This window comes from Elaeis guineensis, chromosome 13, assembly GCF_000442705.2.
Source record: "Elaeis guineensis isolate ETL-2024a chromosome 13, EG11, whole genome shotgun sequence".
Classification (NCBI taxonomy): domain Eukaryota; kingdom Viridiplantae; phylum Streptophyta; class Magnoliopsida; order Arecales; family Arecaceae; genus Elaeis; species Elaeis guineensis.
Genome location: NC_026005.2, coordinates 75,107,040 through 75,125,679, shown reverse-complemented (window position 1 = coordinate 75,125,679; position 18,640 = coordinate 75,107,040). Strand labels below are relative to the sequence as shown.

The following is an 18,640-nucleotide window of genomic DNA, read 5'->3' as shown; positions in this document are numbered from 1 at the left end:
GTCGTTGCTTTAACCATTTATGCTAACCAAAACAAAATGACGCAACAACGAATTGAGAAACTGCACCAAAATACGCAACTATACCTAGTACCAAATCTCAAAAAAAGGAACATGCCATCGCATGATCAAAAAACAGAACCCAGTTAACCGGTCATACAAATGCTGGGCATTGGTTCACTTACTAGCCACCAAAATGGGTTCAAAATTTGCTTTATAGGGTAAAATGCTGGGTGCATAAATGCAATTTGGAAGCCAATCTAGTTTTAGTCTTCTCTACTATCATCTTAGTCCCAATTTTACAAAGTTTGGGTCCACCAAGCATGCAATTGACACGAGATAAAGCCATGTGAGTGTTCTTGCAGCCTGAAGAGTGAGTGTACTACTACCATCCATAGGAATTCACAGTATCTATCAACCTTAATGCCTGACCAGTTGTACGTAAGAGCCAATGAGCAATAGCAATAAACCAAAACATTAGTGAATTGATAATTTAACTTGTGGCAACGTGTCAGAACAATAATAAAATTGGTAACCAATAGTTGACTTCAATCATGATATTAGAAGTAGTCCTTAGAAATGGATGATGTTGTTGAGGAGGCAGTTGCACTCCCACTAGGTTTCTTTCACTTTTGGCGTTTGAATGAAGGAGATCTTCACTCATTTCCATCACAGATTCACAGATATGTTGTGTTTAAAGCGTTTCATCAAATCCACGATAGATAAATAAATCTCCGTTCGGCAATGCTTTACTATAAAATAGAATTTGGAATGCAGAGATCTAGCACACGCCCAAACAATATGAACATTGTGAGAAACTCTCACCAACCTAACGAAACACGATGGATCTTCCATTGGACGGCAGATCTTGCGGACGCACAGAAATCTCTGTACAAGTTATCTGCACCGTCCACAGGTGATCTGCTTCGTGATGCGTGCACAGTGCTTACTGGCGGTGACCACATCCTGCGCCAGAGATCAAGTCGCGAAAAATCCCCCAAACCCTAATACAACCCCCTCCGGCGGCCCCCCTTTCCCCTGCTCATTCTCCCTATCGACTGCTCGAAGGCTGGACGAATCCAAACCCGAACCCTTGCGAGCGCAGAACCTGTGAGTCCTCCTTTTCTTGCTTCCGTTTCGTTCTCCCTCCGATCGTTCTTATCGTTTCCTGACCGGCGAACCCCTAGGGTTAGTGTTCTTTTGTTGCATTGTCTCTTTCCTTCGATGTTTTTATCTTATGTGGATTTTAACTTGTTGTAGCTTTCTCTTATGTCAAAGTTTTGTTTTCTTTTCGGTTTATTGATTTGATTTTTGGGCTCTTTTATAAGAAACATAGATAGAATCGCGAACCTGTGTTGGATTTCGAGTAGGATCGGTTGTTTATTTTACGATTGTAAAGATAACCAGTCGTTCCACATCACTGCTGGTCTCCGTATTTTGGTTCATTGTTGCGGGTTTTCACTTTTATTAAGGAAAAAATGAAGTGAGATGCAATGATTCGGGATCGTAAGAGCGATGGTGGAGGAAACCTATGTTCTCCAGTTTTCTACTGAGCTGATTGGATAAGACATCTAAGGAAAGCCCAATTGTCGGAAAAGTTTTCTCATAGCATATATTGCTCGAATGATTGGTGAGCAAGGATTAAAATTTAATCCCAAGTGCATATAGATGAATAAGGCCAATTGGTTACAACAAACATCAAAATGCTTTCGTTTTTGAACACCTGGATGCGGCAAACAATATGATTTAAAGTAGGATTTAGAGAGCAATGAGAAGAGAACCAAATATGCTCCAGATAGGCGCAGGAATCACTCCTGTTTATTTTAATTGCAACTACGGTGGAGAGTTTATGCTAGATAAAGGGAATAGGAGAAAGGAGTCTAAAGGAAAGGATGAAAAAAAATCACTAAATTGTGGGAAAAGAGTCTTGTGGGTTGTGGTGCACCTGGTCCTCGCATTTGTGTCTTATCAAAGTGGGATCATTAGAAGAAGAGGAGATGTTGTGAGAGCTTCACTCTTGGTTATATCGGAGGAGAGAAAGGAGGTAGAGAGGGAGAAGGGTGAAGGAAAGGGTTAAAAAAGAGAGGGAAAGAGGAGAAGAGAGAAGGGGTGCAGTCATGGTTTTGGAAAACTGAGTTCTCGGTCATCTCGATGGGTGGCCAAGGCCAAAATGAACTGAGATCTTGGTTTACCTTGACAAAGTGAAACTAGAAAAAACATGGAACGAACTAAGATTTTTTCAATATTAGAGCTGACATTTTAGTACCAATATATCAAAATCTTGACCCATATACCAAATTCAAGGTTAGATGCTATGTTTGTCCATCAATTTTGAAATTAATCAGTTAGGAAACTCATATAAGGAAGCAAAAAGGTGATTGGAAATATTAGTTGATATGTTTGTCTTGCACTGATTGATGTCTTGGAATTTTTAGGTTTATTATTTGCCAAGATATTATGTGCTAATATTTCATATATGGCTGTATATCATTTTGTGGTTGGGGGTTGCCCTTAATACCGATAACCTTGGCCAGAGTGAAAACCTTGTGTACAATTGAAGAGGAGGGGAAAAAGGATGAAAGACACCGTATATGGAACTAAGTTGCCGGCTACCCAACCATGTTTTAGGTTGTATCAGAGTGCATGGACAGCAAAGTTGACTTATTGGATGGGAAAATCTTAGCAGCTAACTTGTTGTTCCTCAAGTTTTCTTAATCTCAATATCTGTTTATATGATTCTAGCTAATGAGGGAGAAAACTTGAGTCAATCATAAGAAACTTTTTGCATGAAATAAGTATAAACAGAGGGAACACAATCCATTTGTTGAGCCTGGGTAAGGTTCTTTAATCCACATACATCACAGTTCTAGTGAGCATTGGTAATCACAGAATGTGAGTTCTGGTGGTTGGCTTCTTATGGGGTGCTAAATATAAAGTGGAAATTGGAAGCTGCATACAGTATTTTGGAGCAATATGTTTTGTAGTTTTCTCCTGTGCAAGACTTCTTCCCCTCTCTATGTGTGTGCGCACGCGCGTGCTCGTGTGTGCATGCATGTGTGTTGCTCATGCGAAACAAGATGGGATTGCTAAATTACTCTGAGTGGTGGAGCACTTGGTGGTGATCTGGTATGCTATGCTTCTTACATGTTGCAAATGTGTAAATGAGAGGATATGACTGAAAGACTCCTTCCCCACCTCCTCCACCTTCTTCATCGAACTCATCCTGCCACCATCGCCAGCTCCTCCACCCAACTCACCCCGCCATCACTACCACTTCTTCCCTTTCCTTTCTATCGCTATCACCACCAACCTTCCCTCTTTGCCCGTCTCCTCCTCCACCTCCTCCTAGACCGCACTCACCCCGCCACCCTACCACCTCCTCGTCCACCGAACTCATCCTGCCATCGGCATCACATCCTCCCCTTTCTTTCTCTTGTCACCACCATCGACCTCTTCTTCATCCAGCTCCTCCACCCCCTTCCCACCTCCCCCACCATCCGCAAACTGATGAAAAACCAGCAGCGATAGAAAGACCGATAGAGAGACCGATACTGGCAAAGAGGCGACATAGTGAGGAATAAAATTTTGATCGAAATATCGTAAGATCACAAGTGGGGGCTGCTGAAGAAAATAAATAAATAAATAAAATTTGAGTTAAACCAACTTTGGATCCGTCTGATTTAGTTCAACCAAATTAGAATACTTTTTAGAAGAAAAAAAAATAACATCATCATAAGAACCCTGATGTAATGGACGGTTAGGACTTTTTGCATCAATTTATTAAAAATAATAAAAGAGCACCCCATAGAAATTAACTCATAAAATCACAAAATAACCCACTGAATCAGTTTTTAGGGTTTAGATGTAAAAAGCCAGTAAGAACTTTTCTACACAGGCATCTAAAGTCCGAGTATTTGGTAACCTATTTGCTAACCAGCTCTAGGCAAGGACAACTATGATCTCATAACTCACCCATCGCTTGTGGGGAAAAATGATTTCTGCCATTAATCCTACCGATGTGATACGCATACCACCACATTACAGAACAAATATTATAAATGACAGCCCCCGATTTAATTAATACATAAAATATACACATTTCTGCTTTGTTGGTGCTTTCTTTGCACCAATCTCTCTGATCACCCAAAACCTCGCTCTCCCCCGGTGTCAAACAAAGCATGAACCAGCAATTTTAACTTCGCTATGATCACACCCAACAATGATCACTGCCACCTGATGAACAAAATTGCGATCCCATCATTGGGAATGATTGCATGATTAAACCTTGACATCTTCGAGCTCTGAGATACCAAACTGATTCTCACTGATGATTTGAAGCATATGTCTAGCTATCTCGAGCCAGGAACTAACAAAAGCATGTATGGGCTATGATGGGAAGAATATAGGATTAGCTATGGAACCTTGGAGCCTTGAGAAGATATACACTCTTCACAAATCCCTTACCCACTTCTCCGACTTCTCTTAGAATATCTGTTGGGTCTCTCCTAATCTCATCACCTTCATCTCGACCACGTTTCTGCAAGAAGCAAAAAATCTGTCAAAATTTGATCTACCTTCCAATAGCCCCATGCTATAACCGCACAAGGAGGATGAGATAATTGAACAAGAAAATGGTCTATTGTTAAGAATAGCACTTGATGCCATAAGGAGGAATTAGATATTCAACCGATTCCAAATAACATGAAAGGGAGCACAGCATTTTTTTGGTTAGTTTTACCAGCGATGATGTAAATTCTCCATTAAATGATCCAGTTACCTTTGAATCCCTCTTCTCCCATGTCAGACCAATTGCATCACCTCCAAGAGAATCACACCACACATTGAAGGTGTCCGGAAACTCCCTTTGTTAATTGATTAAATAATATAAATTTCTTTTCCCATCAAACGGATTGAACTTTGGTAGCTAAACAGTGACATGTTTACTTTCAGGTCCTCCAAAAGATATCTAACTGGATCAAAGTTGACCATCAGCTTATTCCTTGTATCTTCCAAGCTTTTCAGTGCACCCCCAAGTGACATGTAGGGATGGAAACCCTTGCTTGCTCTTCCCCAAATTACATGCTTTCCTGCAAGGTTGTCACCAAGTACCTTGCTTTAGAAAGAAGAGCAATAAGACCACACTAGAGATTGAGCAAGTCAATAAACCAACCATTATTAATTTCAGCCGGAAAAAGAAGGCTTCGAGGATAAGAAAGTTTATCTCGATGGAGAAGAACCACGGCATCATAGTTATTCAAAGGAGTTCGGAACAGACACTATGACCAAATACAGAAGTAATAAGATGAAATGATTATTGTAATCCACTAAAATCAGTCGAAGCATGGAAATCAGGTGTCACCTCCCATGTGTAAGGGCCATTATGACCCTGAAGGATCAGATTGGTCAAAAGGTCTGCATTGCTTCGGGCATAAGAAACAATCCGCTTGAGCACCTTCTCCACAAAAAAAAAAAAGTTGTGCCAAGGATCAATGTCTAAATTAGCATCACATGCACTCAAGTAAATACAAAAGAAATAATTTGAAAGAATTTCAGTGACTTGACATGATCATGGACCATGCATAGAATGTTGTGGTACAGTGATGTTTTAAAAGTCTAAATGAAAGGACAGAGAACGGTAGAAGGTGCCAACTATCGTGAAGAGTAATTTTTTATGCACTGCGTGCGATGTATTAAATGTATACTCTAGAAGCCAGAGTGGCCAACATTTGTAAAATTTTTTAAGGACATATTTTGTAATATTGACTTATAAATTAATAAAATTGAGTTTCTTTCCATTCATATCTGTGTTTATTAAGTATTTATGAATTGTCTATTGAATTAATAGGTATAATGACGCATATTCTCAAAAATTGAGAATTTGAGACATGTGTCGTTAATAATTAATTCATAAACTGCTTCCGATTATAAGATCATCACGGAGATGGTGCTTAATCCGAAAAGATTGGTGCATGATCACTTTCTTAGAGTAGATGGATCTTGAATCTACGGTGTGGAGACATCGGAGCGAGAGTGTAAGTGCTTGTTAGGAACAAGGATACTTAACATGATCAAAAATGAGGAGTCACTAGGATGTCCACTTTCTCATCAGTGTCTAACTCGATGCTGCGATAACGTGTCTAATTCTTTGATCTGTAGATCTCGGTTATTCACAGTGAGATTACTGAAAATTGACTACATCATAACTCGATCTTCTAGCCATACGGAGCTTTGAGGTGTATGTTGGCTGCAATAGACTCATTGTAAGAATAGGATGTGCACCAAGATAAGATCTATCGACCTCGATAGATGAGTAGTCCTATGTAGATCATAAAATTGAGTCCTAAACCTATGGTCAATGCAGTGTGGATGATGGAAAGGTGTTTCCATAAGGTTTCATAAGTGGACTCAAGTTGATTGAATCCAACATATGACAAGAATCAGGTTTGACAAGTTATCCTTAATCTATGTTTTGTCGAGCTCACAATCGAAGAACGGAATCACACGACAACCGCACCCAGAAATTCAACCATTCAATTATGATGAATTGTCACTATATACTGATAGATGTCACTAATGGATCGTATGACCACTTAGAGTTATCTCGATGATCAATAATTCTAAATTAGATGAATTGGAAGAAGTTCGAATCCATCGAAAAAGATTTCGATGATATTGATAATGGAGATCAGAATATATCCCACTACCAAATAGAATTGAAGCTATAGGGTTACACAAACAAGAGTATTAGTCTAGGATTACACAATTGGGCTAGCGTAGACAAATTGAGTTAGGATTAATTCTTAATTTTGGATTTAAAAAAGGACATAAATGAACTGGACATTTGCGAAAAATATGACATACAACTGAGGTGCAAGATAAACTATCAAAGTACATATTTTTGATTGAAAGTTTTCAAAATACTATGTACCTTGAATATGTACCATTGATAATATGTACCTTGATTGAAAGTTCCCAAAATATGTACTTTCTGCCATTTGTTTTGCATACTGAGGTGCAAGATAAACTGCCAATTAAATCATTTTGCACCACAAATACCTCAGCTTTATCCAAGCCTCCATATCTCCTCCCTGTCTTAAGATTGGTAACAACTACTGATCCTACAGTTGATACATGATCCCCAGAATAGCCTGCAAACAGTTAAGGTATAAATATGACATACAAAAGCTGAATCCATAAGCAATTGAACCATCAAATGATAATGTACAAATCCTTAAGTGAACCTTTCAGGAACTGACGAGCTTCTTCCTTGCTGGTTGGCTTTTCTCTGATTATCCCTTCATGGACCACAACCTCCAAATTAATTATAACTTAGTAATTGGTTATGATCAAATAAATTCAATTTTACAATAAATACTTCAAGAGAGTTATCAATATACTTCCCATTTCAAATGGCATTACTTGTGAATGAACAACAACAACAATAGATACGCAAAACTATGTCATGCAAGGATTAGCCTTGTATAATCCCTGTGCATAAACCAAAATGCAGATGCATATAAACCTGAGTCCCTCTTCAAACTATGCTACTAAACTCTTCAAGGTGAAAACAATTCAAGGTACATAGTATATAGATCGAATGATTTATATAAAGATAAATGGCCATTTTATCTACCTTCCGTTATTTTATTATCATAAAACCAAGAGAGAAAAATGAGGGGTAAGAGCGTAGATCTTACCAAATTTACCTTCTTTTTATAGACGAGTTGTTGGTAACTGTTTGTAACGATTAGGCACGTAGATCTTGCTTATTCTGAAATTATGTGATCGTGGGATGGATCTTATTCTGGAATTATGTGATCGTGGGATGGATAGTTAATGTCCATTGATAATCATGTATGTAGCTATTATACGCCTTCTGCATTGGTAGTTTCTAATATGTGGATTATATGTCAGTACATATGGTATATTGGCTGACTGTTGGTTATTTTGGCATGCCGACTAGTTAGCGGTCATCGTAGTTGACTTGATCCCGGGTGGAAGTTGATCAAAAATCTCTGATTATGTATTGGTGTAACCGATTGATTGTCGGACGTTCTACTTGTTAGACTGATTGAGAGTCGGATGACATATTGTAATCGGTCCGAAACTCATTCCGCGGTGTGGCTTTGATGGTCCATTATTCTCCGTCGCCGACATATAGTTAGTTGGCCGACTATGAATCGGAGGGAATAGATTTAATTATCCCAACAGTTGCCCCCTACTCCTAAGTCCAAGGTGGCCTGACATATGGATTGACACGTGACTTGGCACATTGGACGAAGGGAGTTATCACATGTTATCTCGAATTCTGATTTACCTACAGGCATTAATGATTGCTTCAAAAATCGAAAGGTTTATAGCCGTTTTGTCGTTTTGATGGTCGTGCGACCATCATTGGGATGCCGATTTGAGAAGATGGTTAGGCAGTCAGACGATCCGATCGATTTGATTCTGACTAGTCGATTGCCATCACGTGTCTAGTCGTTATTGGATCTTAACTGCTCATGCGGATAGAGATGACATGGCACGATCAGACGGTAGGTGTATCGAACCATCCGACCAATGATCGGTTTTGATGTAGTCACGTATCAAAATCTGAGACAATCTTGATCTGAACAAATCCATTCTGACCGTTGACGGATTCTATATATATAATATTACTTTCATTTGGATTTTCTATTTCTTTGCTTGTCATTTTTCCACAGTCGAGGGCTTTTATATGGGTGTCAAAAGCTTCAGGGGTCTAGGAGTCTTTTTCCCCATGTGTTCGTGGTCTCCAGGGCATCCATTAGCTTCAGGTTAGGTTTCTCTTTCTTCTTTTCCTTTTTTAGTCCTCTTTAATTTTTTTTCCTATCATTATGGTCAATAGCAGTAGGAAGGGTAAGAAAAAGGTTAGAATAGATGAGCCCCTTTGGGATAGTCGATCGGATAATCCGATTGACGATTCTCTTTTGAGTTCGTACGTGAAAGTTTTTTCCTTATCCAGATCCAATATTGATCGGCTCCGAAAAAATATCATATCCCGGAGCAATTTCAGTTCTTTGCGTCTGGTCCAGATGGTCGGGTGAGTTCTTTTCTTCCGGATCAGGTGATAATTTATGTGGAGGACCTTCAGACTGGTCTTCATTTTTTGATTTTGGAGTTTATCCAAAATCTTTTTGATTATTACGGTCTTTGTCCTGTCTAGTTAGCCCCGAACTCCATTCGATTAATCATCAGTTTTACTTTATTATGCCATATGATCCCGACCAACCCTCGGTGTTCTCTTTTTCGTACTTTTTTCGTTCTTTGTCCTCACCCAAAAGCCAATGATTTGTGGTTCTTCAATCTAAGAAAGGTCTGTCCTTTATTTCTGACATTCCTTCATCCATTCACAGGTGGAAGAATCAATTTTTCTTTATTTCTTCTTCTCTGCCTTGAGGCTTTCCTTCCTCTTGGAGAAATCCAAGGACAAGCCTTAAGAGCATAGTCTGGTCGAAGTCATCAATCGAGAAGATTTTATTCGACTGAAAGATATGGAAGTTCCTGCGCAATGGGAGCTGTTGATGGAACAAGCTCTCTACGACACCGGACTTAGTTCGGTAACTTCCCTAGGTATAGCTTAGTCGATCTTTTATTTTTATTTTTCATCTGGCTTTGAACTTTGTAAACGAATTGTTGTCTTTTGATTGCAGCTATGTGACCAGCGGTGTGAGTCTCAACAGTTGATGTCCAACAATATGCCGCCAAAAAGAGAGCTGCAGCTGGTGCAGGGCCATCCCGAGCACCAAAGAAAAGCCAGTCCGACACATAGTCGGCGACAGCGAGGGAGACCGACACTCCATTGGTAGTCGTTCTGAAAATCAAACCTGTCATCGCGCTGTCGGCTCTGATAGTACTTCCACTAGTCGAAGCACCTCTGCCTGTCGTGCTTGTTGAACTACCACCAGCTAAAACAACGTTGGCCAGTGTAGAGTCGATGGAGTCTCAAAAAATTCTTGCATCCGAACCAGGACCGGCCACCGCGATGTTGACGGTAACTCAGGCACCCTCAACGGGGCTGACACTATTTGGGCACCCTCAACGTCCGAATGGATGGTGGCTTCAAGCAAGCGACCATGCACTGGAGAGTGGGGAAAGGCACCAGCTTTATTGGTGGACGACGAGTTGTCGACGGGCTTCACAGTGCTCTTCGACGTCCGAATTTCTATAGGTGAGTCATCCTTGGTGAACCCAAAATTAGCCAAGTGACTCATTGACGCTGCACTTCTCCTGACTAACAGGGAGAGCAGAAAGGATCGAATGGTGTCGAAGATATTTTCATCTTTTTATCCGATAATGCTCAGCGTAAGTCGATACATTGTTTTTGATTGTTTTTCTTCTATCTGCTTTATTTGGCTTGTCTTTTTTTTTTTCAGCTGGCGTATAACATGCAGGCCTTGGAGAGCGGATATCGAAAAATTACCGACTTTCACCGAATGTGGATACATAAAGTTGCGGCCGCCAATGCCGAAAAAGTTGCGACTATTGAACGGCTCCAAGCGGTGACTGAGCGAGAGGAGAAGTATCAAGAGAAGAACTCTCGCATGAAGGCGAAATTGGAGTTGGTAAGAGTCGAGCTAGAATCGGCAAGGGGCGAGTTACAGTCGGCCCGTGCTGAGTTAGAATCGGCACAGTAGACCGTCAAGTCTCAGGAGTCCCGAATTAAAAAGAAGAAATATGAAGTTAATCGGCTCTATAAAGAACGTGACGGCTGCACCAAAGAATTAGAGGAAGAACAGAAGAAGCATTGGACCACTGAAGCAAGGTTGGCACTGGTCGATGCAGAATCGGCCTCCACTAAGGAGGAAGCACAGTCGGCCAAGGAAGCTCTCAGTCGGGCGCGGGAGCAGGCCATCGAGGATTATAAGGAGTTCGAAGACTTCAAAAATGAAATCCTCGAGGGTGGCGGCACATCTTATTATGTCGGTTATGAGGATAGAAGGGATGTGGTCGGAAAACTTTATCCTGATTTAGATCTGAGTAACATGATCGTTCCAGCTGGTGCGCTAGGAGAGGAGCCAGCCGATGATATAATAGCCCCAATTGAAAAAGTTGCACTGGTTATGATAGAGTCGGCCCCAGTTGTAACTGTACTAGAGTCGGTTAGGGTTGAGTCGGCTATTATCGAAGGCCATGAAATCAGAGTTGCGACGGCTACTGACACAGTCGAGGAAGAAACTAATTGGTGATCGGTATAGATATCTTTTTCTTTTTTTCTTGTAATTAGACGATAGCCCAACTCACCTTTTGTAATCAGACTTTGGATCCAATTTTGTAATTCTTTGCTCATGAATGACAAGAAAAGTTTTTCAAATATTGAAAATTTTCTAAATATCAAACTTCTTATATGTCGCCTTTTTGAATGTGATGTTCATTATTGCCGATATAGTTGAATATCAGTCGGATAACCGAATGCTAAACAAACAGTCGAATATCAGTCGGAGTGCTGAATGACGATTGGTAATTGAAGTCGTAGAATTTGCCTGTTAGCTACATACTAATTAACTAAACTTTAGATGCAAATTTTTCTAAGTATAGTCGGGAATCAATCGACTAAGCTTTAGGTATGATTTTTTCTAAGTATTTGATAAATGGAGGTTAGCTGAATATCCTTCAATTAATTGAAGTCAAGTTAGTTTATTATTTCGTTCCATCATGATCGAATCAGCATACTATTCCACTTAGCCATAGGTAAATCGACATGTGTAGTCATTTGACTTGATTCGACATTTACAGTTGTCTGATTGAAATTGAGTTGGTATGCATTAGCCGATTATTCGTCGGTTTGATATCATTTTTTTAGATAGTCAAATGTCGAAGAAAAATTTAAATCCGATCATTCCATTTCAAAGGTGTTTACATGTGAACAACTTTACTGATAGTATATTTTCAGATTATCGATATTTTAAGCCTGAGAAACAATTGTTCCGTTGAGAGTCTCTAGTCGGTATGCACCTGGACGGAGTGTCTCGGTCACCCTATAGGGTTCTTTCCAGTTTGGAGATAATTTTACTTGGTCCAAAGATTTTGAAATTTCTGCCTTCCTTAAGACCAAATCTGCTGGACGGAAGACTTTTGATTTGACCTTTGTGTTATAATACCGGGCTACTCTTTATTGATATGTGGCCATCCGAATTTGAGCTTGCTACCGAACCTCCGGGAGCAAGTCCAAGTCGGGTTTTCAACAATCGTCAGAATTGTGTGATCGTGGGATGGCTAGTTAGTACCCATTAATAATTGTGTATGTAGCCGTTATGCGCCTTCCATACTGGTAGTTTTCAATATACTGATTATATGTTGGTACATATGGCATATCGGCTGACCGTTGGTTGGTTATTCTGGCATACCGACTAGTCAGCGGTCATCGTAGTTGATTTGGTCTTGGATGAAAGTGAATTGAGAATCTCTAATTATGTGTCAGTGTAATAATTGATAGTCGGACGTTCCATTTGTTACACTGATTGAGAGTCGGGTGGCATGTTGTAATCGATCCGAAACTCATTCTGCGGTGTGGCTTTGATGGTCCATTGCCAGTCACCGACATATGGTTGGTTGGCCCACTGTGAATCGGATTTGCCGACTGTGAATCGGAAGAAGTAGATTCAATTACCCCAACAGGAACCATCCACTTTTATGTATTTATGAATGTACTATTCATATATGTATATATATATTCTGAAAAATATATAGTATATCATTTGAGGCTACTCTGTGAATACGCTTAGTTTTGAAAGGATTAATTTAAGATCTAATTAGGGGGTGCATGGTTGGAGGGAGTAGGGATCTGAAATCGAAATAGGAATGGGTGATTTTCATTCCAACCATTTGGTTGAAAGGAGTCCCATTTTGATTTCGATTTCGGATTAGAATGGAAATGGCCCAATCTATATAGAACTCAATCCCTATTCTTTTCTATGAATTTAAATTTTTATTTCAATTTCGATTTCGATTTCGATTACGAACCAAGTGCTTTGAGGGATTTGATCATTCCGATTTCAATTCCAAGTCATTCCGATTTCGATTCTGATTCCAATTTCGATCGTGAATCAAGCATCCCCATAATGTTGATTTAGTGATATATGGATAGTTTTCCATACTTATTCCGTATAATGATAAACTCTCATGGAGGTGCATCTAGAAATAATTAAAGAAACAACAAGAGATTGTTATTAACATTTTATTTTGTATGTTTTAACATAGTGGCCTTGGAATAATTTTATCGTCACTCCATACGAGAACTAACTTTCAACCTAAATATAATTAATTGATAACTTTACCGAGCCCCGCATGATTTCAACGCTTTTCTCCTTTTTATCCCCCCATCTCAAGACCTATGATATGAATCATGGGTGTAGCAAGGGGTTGCCAACCCCTAGAAAACTTGACCCAAAATAAGATTTAAATTATGAATTCTTGGGTCCGGGGTGGATCCAAATATAGAACTTTGAAACCATGCCAAGCTCAACCCTAGCTTTGGAACTATGTCAGACTCAACCCTAACCCTAGTTCTCTCAAAAATGATAATTTACTAAAAATACAACTTCTATAATTTTACTCTTGTATCTTTACCTTTTGAAGAAAATTTTTTTATTACTATTATTTGATCATTTCATCACCTCCAATCAAAAAATCTCATATCACATCTATCTATCTATTTATTTACTACCAATCCTTTTAATATTTCTTTTTTTTTGTTTTCGAGGCAAACCCTTTTAAATCCGAATTGTTGGGGCTAGATTTTATTTTATTTTTTTATTTTCCAACGTGTTCTATGCCGGCTGCCCTTCAAAAGCTCACCCCGTGCGCTGCTCGCCGCCCGCTCGGGCTTTTGCCTTCAAAAAGCCCGTTCTTCCCGTCTGATAAGTAAGCGAGGAGGTTCGGTGCTTCGCCCTGAGTCGCCCTCTCGTTATCTCGCCGATCCTCTTCTTCTCTCTCCCAGGTGCACTTCTTCTCCTCTTTCTCGATTCGAATCTTGGTTTATTTCCTCCTTTTTTAGGTCTAAATTTCATGCTCGATATTGATCGAACTATGGCTTTGGGGTTTCGAGGGTTTCTTTTCCCTCACAAATAACTTTGCTTTCTATCGAATAGTTGTCCGGTTTATGGTTTTAGAATTTTGTTCAGAAATTTCTATTCTTCGTTTGCAATATTATTTTTAAATTAGAATTTGTTTGACCATTTGTTACTGCCTTGAGATTCAGAAAACTTAATTTCTTTAGCTGTTTATAAAAATCTGAAGCTCGAAGAAAAAAAAGGGGGAAAAAAATCTTTAGCGCCTTGATCCCCAATGCGTTTCCTCATGGGCTATGGATTTTGAGGATTTTGATCATATGTTCCCCCTCCCCAAGAAATGACAATTGATATTTACCACTTTGTTCGATTCTATATTAGGAGTGTCGAGATTAAATCCCCTCTTAGTCCAATTCACTCGAGATTGAAATTCATGAATGGACAAATTGATCGAAAAATTTTATCTTTGGGAGGAAAAAGTTGTTTCGGGGTTCATTGCCTCTAACTTTCACTTGTCCATCATTTTTGGCCCCTCTCTATCTTCTTCTACCTCTACATACTAACCTGAGGAGAAATAAGACTCTTCCATAGTTTGACATGCAGGCCCCTCTCTTCTGGTCTCCACTCGAGGGTCTAACTCCACTTGAACATCTAGTGATCCGTGGATGTCTTAGAGCTGCGTCCACAATTTTATTATAGAAAATAATGGTTGAAATTGAACAACCAAATAGATTATATGTGTGAACTTATGTGCGTTTGATTTGAGCATAATAGTTTTTATAGGCATTTGTTTCTAGAACTAGTTTCTGTTTGGAGATTGGATCCAGATGACTTCGTGTTGGAGAAGCTGATCAATTACGGATGCATCATTGGTGTGTTGGGTAAGTAGTGATACAATTGGTTCTTGAATGGTAATTTCATTAAAGATTGCAATGAAACTAGTTACATGAGTCAAAAATGTGTTGGGGGCAAATGGGGAGTTTGAGTCCGACTAGGAGAAGGCCTTCATATACAAATCAGAACCAAATTCAACTTAAAAGTTGAAGCCATGACTACTTATTTTACCTCCCACTAATTATCACCCCATCTACCTCCCACTAATTATTCTAAACCTGATATATGGTCCTCAGTATTCTCCCACTTCACATTTGAGTCAATTAAACTCTCCCTTGAGTCAAGCTCCATGTCCAATTACTCTTGCATGCACCACATGTTACTGTTCCAAGCCACAAGTTGCATTACACTTCACCAAGTATGTTACCGCTCTAGTCCAAGAGTTGTGCTCTTCAATAGCCACATTTTCACCGCAGCAATACAAGAACCCACTCTTCCAAGAATCATGCCCAAGCACATGCTTAAATCCATCACCTTGCTTCATCGAGTCCACTTGCTGCATCACTTAGCACATGTTGTGGCCACTAGGATTTGTTCACATGCTACTGTTCTTCGCAAGAGCTATCATTGAGACACTCTTATAGTTTTGAGACTTGTCCGGTGTTATGGGGTGAATCGTGACCATGTGATTCAGAGATAGTTTCCTCTTGGATCTAACTATTTGTGATATTCCAAATCGTCGGTTGTCAGTTTTGATATCACTTGTTGGGGAGAAATAGAGTGTTTGAGTCCAACCAGGAGAAGATCTTAATATACAAGTTGAAATCCAATTCAACTTAAAAGTTTAAGCCATTAAGTTTCGGGTCCAATCATCTATATCAATTCATCTACCTCCTACTAACTATTCCATATGAGTGGGTATTGGAAAACTTGGGTTTTGAGTAGTATACAAACTGATTGGGTTAGGCTTTGTAGTTTCTGTTTTATGGTGCATACTTCTCCGGTCCTGACCTTTCTTTTGTGTTTTCTTAGTCTTGTCAGATGCTTTAATGTTTCCATTACTTTAGTTCCTGACCGAATTCATTGTAGTTTGATCAGATAACTCTAAGTAGGTCATTTGATTTTGATCAAGGTTGATTAACACAATTTTCATTTTATCTTTGTTGGTAATTGGTGTTCAGATGAACTTTTTATATATGCTATGCATCAGTGCAGTCTGGTTGAATACACATCTCATAACATTGTGGCAGGTGTTCCTTATTATTCAGTTGTTCACTTGTATATGAATTTTTAACTTGGTATATAAGTTTGACAAGATGGAATATGGGTTTTTGAACATGTGGAAGTTTGCTATGTAGGATAAGGACTTTAGGTGAGACTTTTGAAGGTCAAAGGGGAGAACTTAGTGGAGGCACAGGTTGGAAGATGGATTTCAAAATCGAATACCTATGCCAAAAAATTTGTTGGGGTTGAAATGGACTGAAATGAAGGCATGAGATAAACTGTTCAACACTAAGGATTTTATAAAATATTCTTGACCTAGAATCCAGTTTGGGGATGAACTTGGAGATGGTGGCTGGATCTTCATTTATGCATTTTTTTACACATTGATAGTGCCAAACAAAGATCTTGACCTCCCAAGCAGAAAATAAGGTATTTTCGATATGATGACATCATTTTTTTTTGGTTATATTCCTTCACTTTAGTTATTGCTTTTAAACAATATCAATTTTCATTTAAACTAGTCCATGTATCATGCTTGTGAAATTTGTTTGTTTTGCTTGGTTCACTTTTATTTTTAACATCAGCAAACATGTTGTGAATATATTGAACTAGAAAAATGGTGGTTAATAGTTGCTCTTCTCTCAAGGGCATGAAGCCAGTCAGCTATTCATGTTGTTTAATTTTTTTTGTCTTTTTTGAGAGTTGATTTTAAAAGTTGTTGGTGATGTTAGCAATCAAAATAGGTAATAAATCTGGTTTCTTTATCTGTCAAAGGTTAGTGTCAAAATTCTTGATGAAAAGTCTGCAGATCATGCAGCGAATTGGTGTTATTTTACACATGCCTGTAGCTTCAGATGGATATTTTATTAATTTGTATTTCTATGACAGGTCAAGCTTCCAGAAATTGTAGATGGAAGCCAAATTCTTTCAGTTTCTAAAGATTGTGGGAGTTGGGTTTAGAGCAAGAACTGAAGCAGAAGGTCGCCAACTGTTCTTAAAATTGGGCTACAGTCATGAGGTTGAATTTGCTGTTCCTCCTGCTGTTCGTGTTTTCTGCTTTAAACCCAACATTATTTGTTGTACGGGGATAGACAAACAAAGGGTACACCAGTTTGCAGGTGCTGTTCGTAGCTGTAAGCCCCCTGAAGTCTACAAAGGCAAGGGTATATTGTACATTGATGAAGTGGTAAAGAAGAAGCAAGGAAAAAAATCAAAGTGAAAGCAGAAAGAATGGAATTCCTGTTTCTTTATGCTTGTGCTGGTGAGTAGCACCATGCTTAACCATGGCAGGGGAAGGATGGAAGATAGTTGGCACATTAACTACATGTTATATCATTAAAATCCTTGAATGATTTCTAAATAATCACCCAGGGTGATCTTTTTTTGGTGGATTGGCATATCAAATTTGTAATTGTTCTTCTGAGTTCATTTACATAGTGCTCCTGTTTCTCAAAGTTCTTCTACTACAAGTTGTGGTAGTAAGTATGAAGGAATAGTTTCTCATCTTGGTCGGTGGTGAACCTTATGGTGATCAAGGAATGAAATTGTTTGGACAGCCAGATTGAACGATAAGTTTTTGTTGAGAGCATAGCTTGGTCTTAGTGATGTGCTTCTTTCATGTTTCTTTTTTCATGTTTCTTTTCTTAGTTTATATCCAGAAATTTGTGTACAATGGCATCTTTGTTGAATCATAACCACCTTTTCTTGGTGAGCAAAAGGGAATCATCATTCTCCCAAAATTATAGCCTCTCAAAAAACTACTCTGCAGACATCATCTAGCACACCATGGATTCTTTTTCAATAGTAGGGACAGTGGTATTGATCAGGTGAACAACTCCAGTATCCATGATGGACACAAGTAACAAAAGCTCACTCCAACAACAAAATCACTGAATCTTGCAAATGAGTCCTGACAAAGTTGCATTGACCACCATTGCTGTGAGAAAATATTGACCACTATCTAATCAAGGAACGATTTGATGACCATTACCATGTATTTTCACATACGTGTATAGATGTTAACCACTTAATTTGCTATGCTGATATATTAAGTTTAGGGCATGTTTGGTTTGGGAAACTCTATCATGGAATTGAGAATGAGTGACTTTCGTACCAATTGTTTAATTGAGGAATTCCGATTTCAAAAAAAAAATAAGAATATGTTCCAACCCACTAAAATCTAATCTCTATTCTTTTTTAATATTTAAATTTCATTCCAATTTCAATCATTAACCAAACATGTTGAGAGATATGATTATTCTGATTTTCATTTCAATTCTGTTTTACGTCCTTAAATCTAGTATTTTCAAGTTAAAGATCCTCGTCCACACAACCTATGACTAGCACATTCATGTGCCAAATAGAAAGCCAATGGGAAAAAGAGGATGGAAGTTTGAGCATTCCATCCATCTCTAATGCATCAATCACTGGAAGCTGGCGCCAATCAGTCTCCTAGCTCATTTATGGTTCCCAGCACTTTTTAGCTTATACTTATTGAAGTTTATAACGGAGAAAAATATAGAAATAAGACATTTGCTACAGTACTGCAAAATATA

General features: G+C 38.9%; 3 protein-coding genes across 5 annotated transcripts in view; 2 read left to right on the top strand and 1 right to left on the bottom strand.

Moving 5' to 3' along the window:
• The first annotated feature begins 969 nt into the window (after window positions 1-969).
• LOC140853235 (large ribosomal subunit protein uL6m-like) lies at window positions 970-17,673 on the top strand. Of its 3 annotated transcripts, none has more exons than XM_073247460.1 (2): window positions 970-1,107; window positions 16,974-17,673. In XM_073247460.1, exon 2 carries the CDS (start codon window positions 16,996-16,998, stop codon window positions 17,302-17,304), a length of 309 nt encoding a protein of 102 aa, XP_073103561.1. In that variant the 5' UTR covers window positions 970-1,107; window positions 16,974-16,995; the 3' UTR covers window positions 17,305-17,673. The 3 variants fall into 3 exon arrangements, with proteins under 3 accessions (XP_073103561.1, XP_073103562.1, XP_073103563.1); XM_073247461.1 differs by having other exon boundaries at window positions 1,048-1,185; XM_073247462.1 differs by lacking the exon at window positions 970-1,107 and adding an exon at window positions 16,378-16,514.
• Window positions 4,956-18,640, bottom strand: part of LOC140853233 (uncharacterized) — a 22,952-nt gene continuing 9,267 nt past the window's right edge. Inside the window, exons 7-8 of the mRNA XM_073247454.1 lie at window positions 5,357-5,449; window positions 4,956-5,273 (exon numbers count right to left, since the gene is read on the bottom strand). Of these exons, the coding sequence (XP_073103555.1) occupies window positions 5,139-5,273; window positions 5,357-5,449 (228 nt within the window). The 3' untranslated portion in view covers window positions 4,956-5,138. The remainder of the gene's footprint in view (window positions 5,274-5,356; window positions 5,450-18,640) is intronic.
• The window catches only part of LOC140853236 (large ribosomal subunit protein uL6m-like), a 14,466-nt gene continuing 12,239 nt past the window's right edge, over window positions 16,414-18,640 (top strand). The window contains exon 1 of the mRNA XM_073247463.1: window positions 16,414-16,514. The gene's annotated coding sequence lies outside the window, so the exon portion shown is untranslated. The remainder of the gene's footprint in view (window positions 16,515-18,640) is intronic.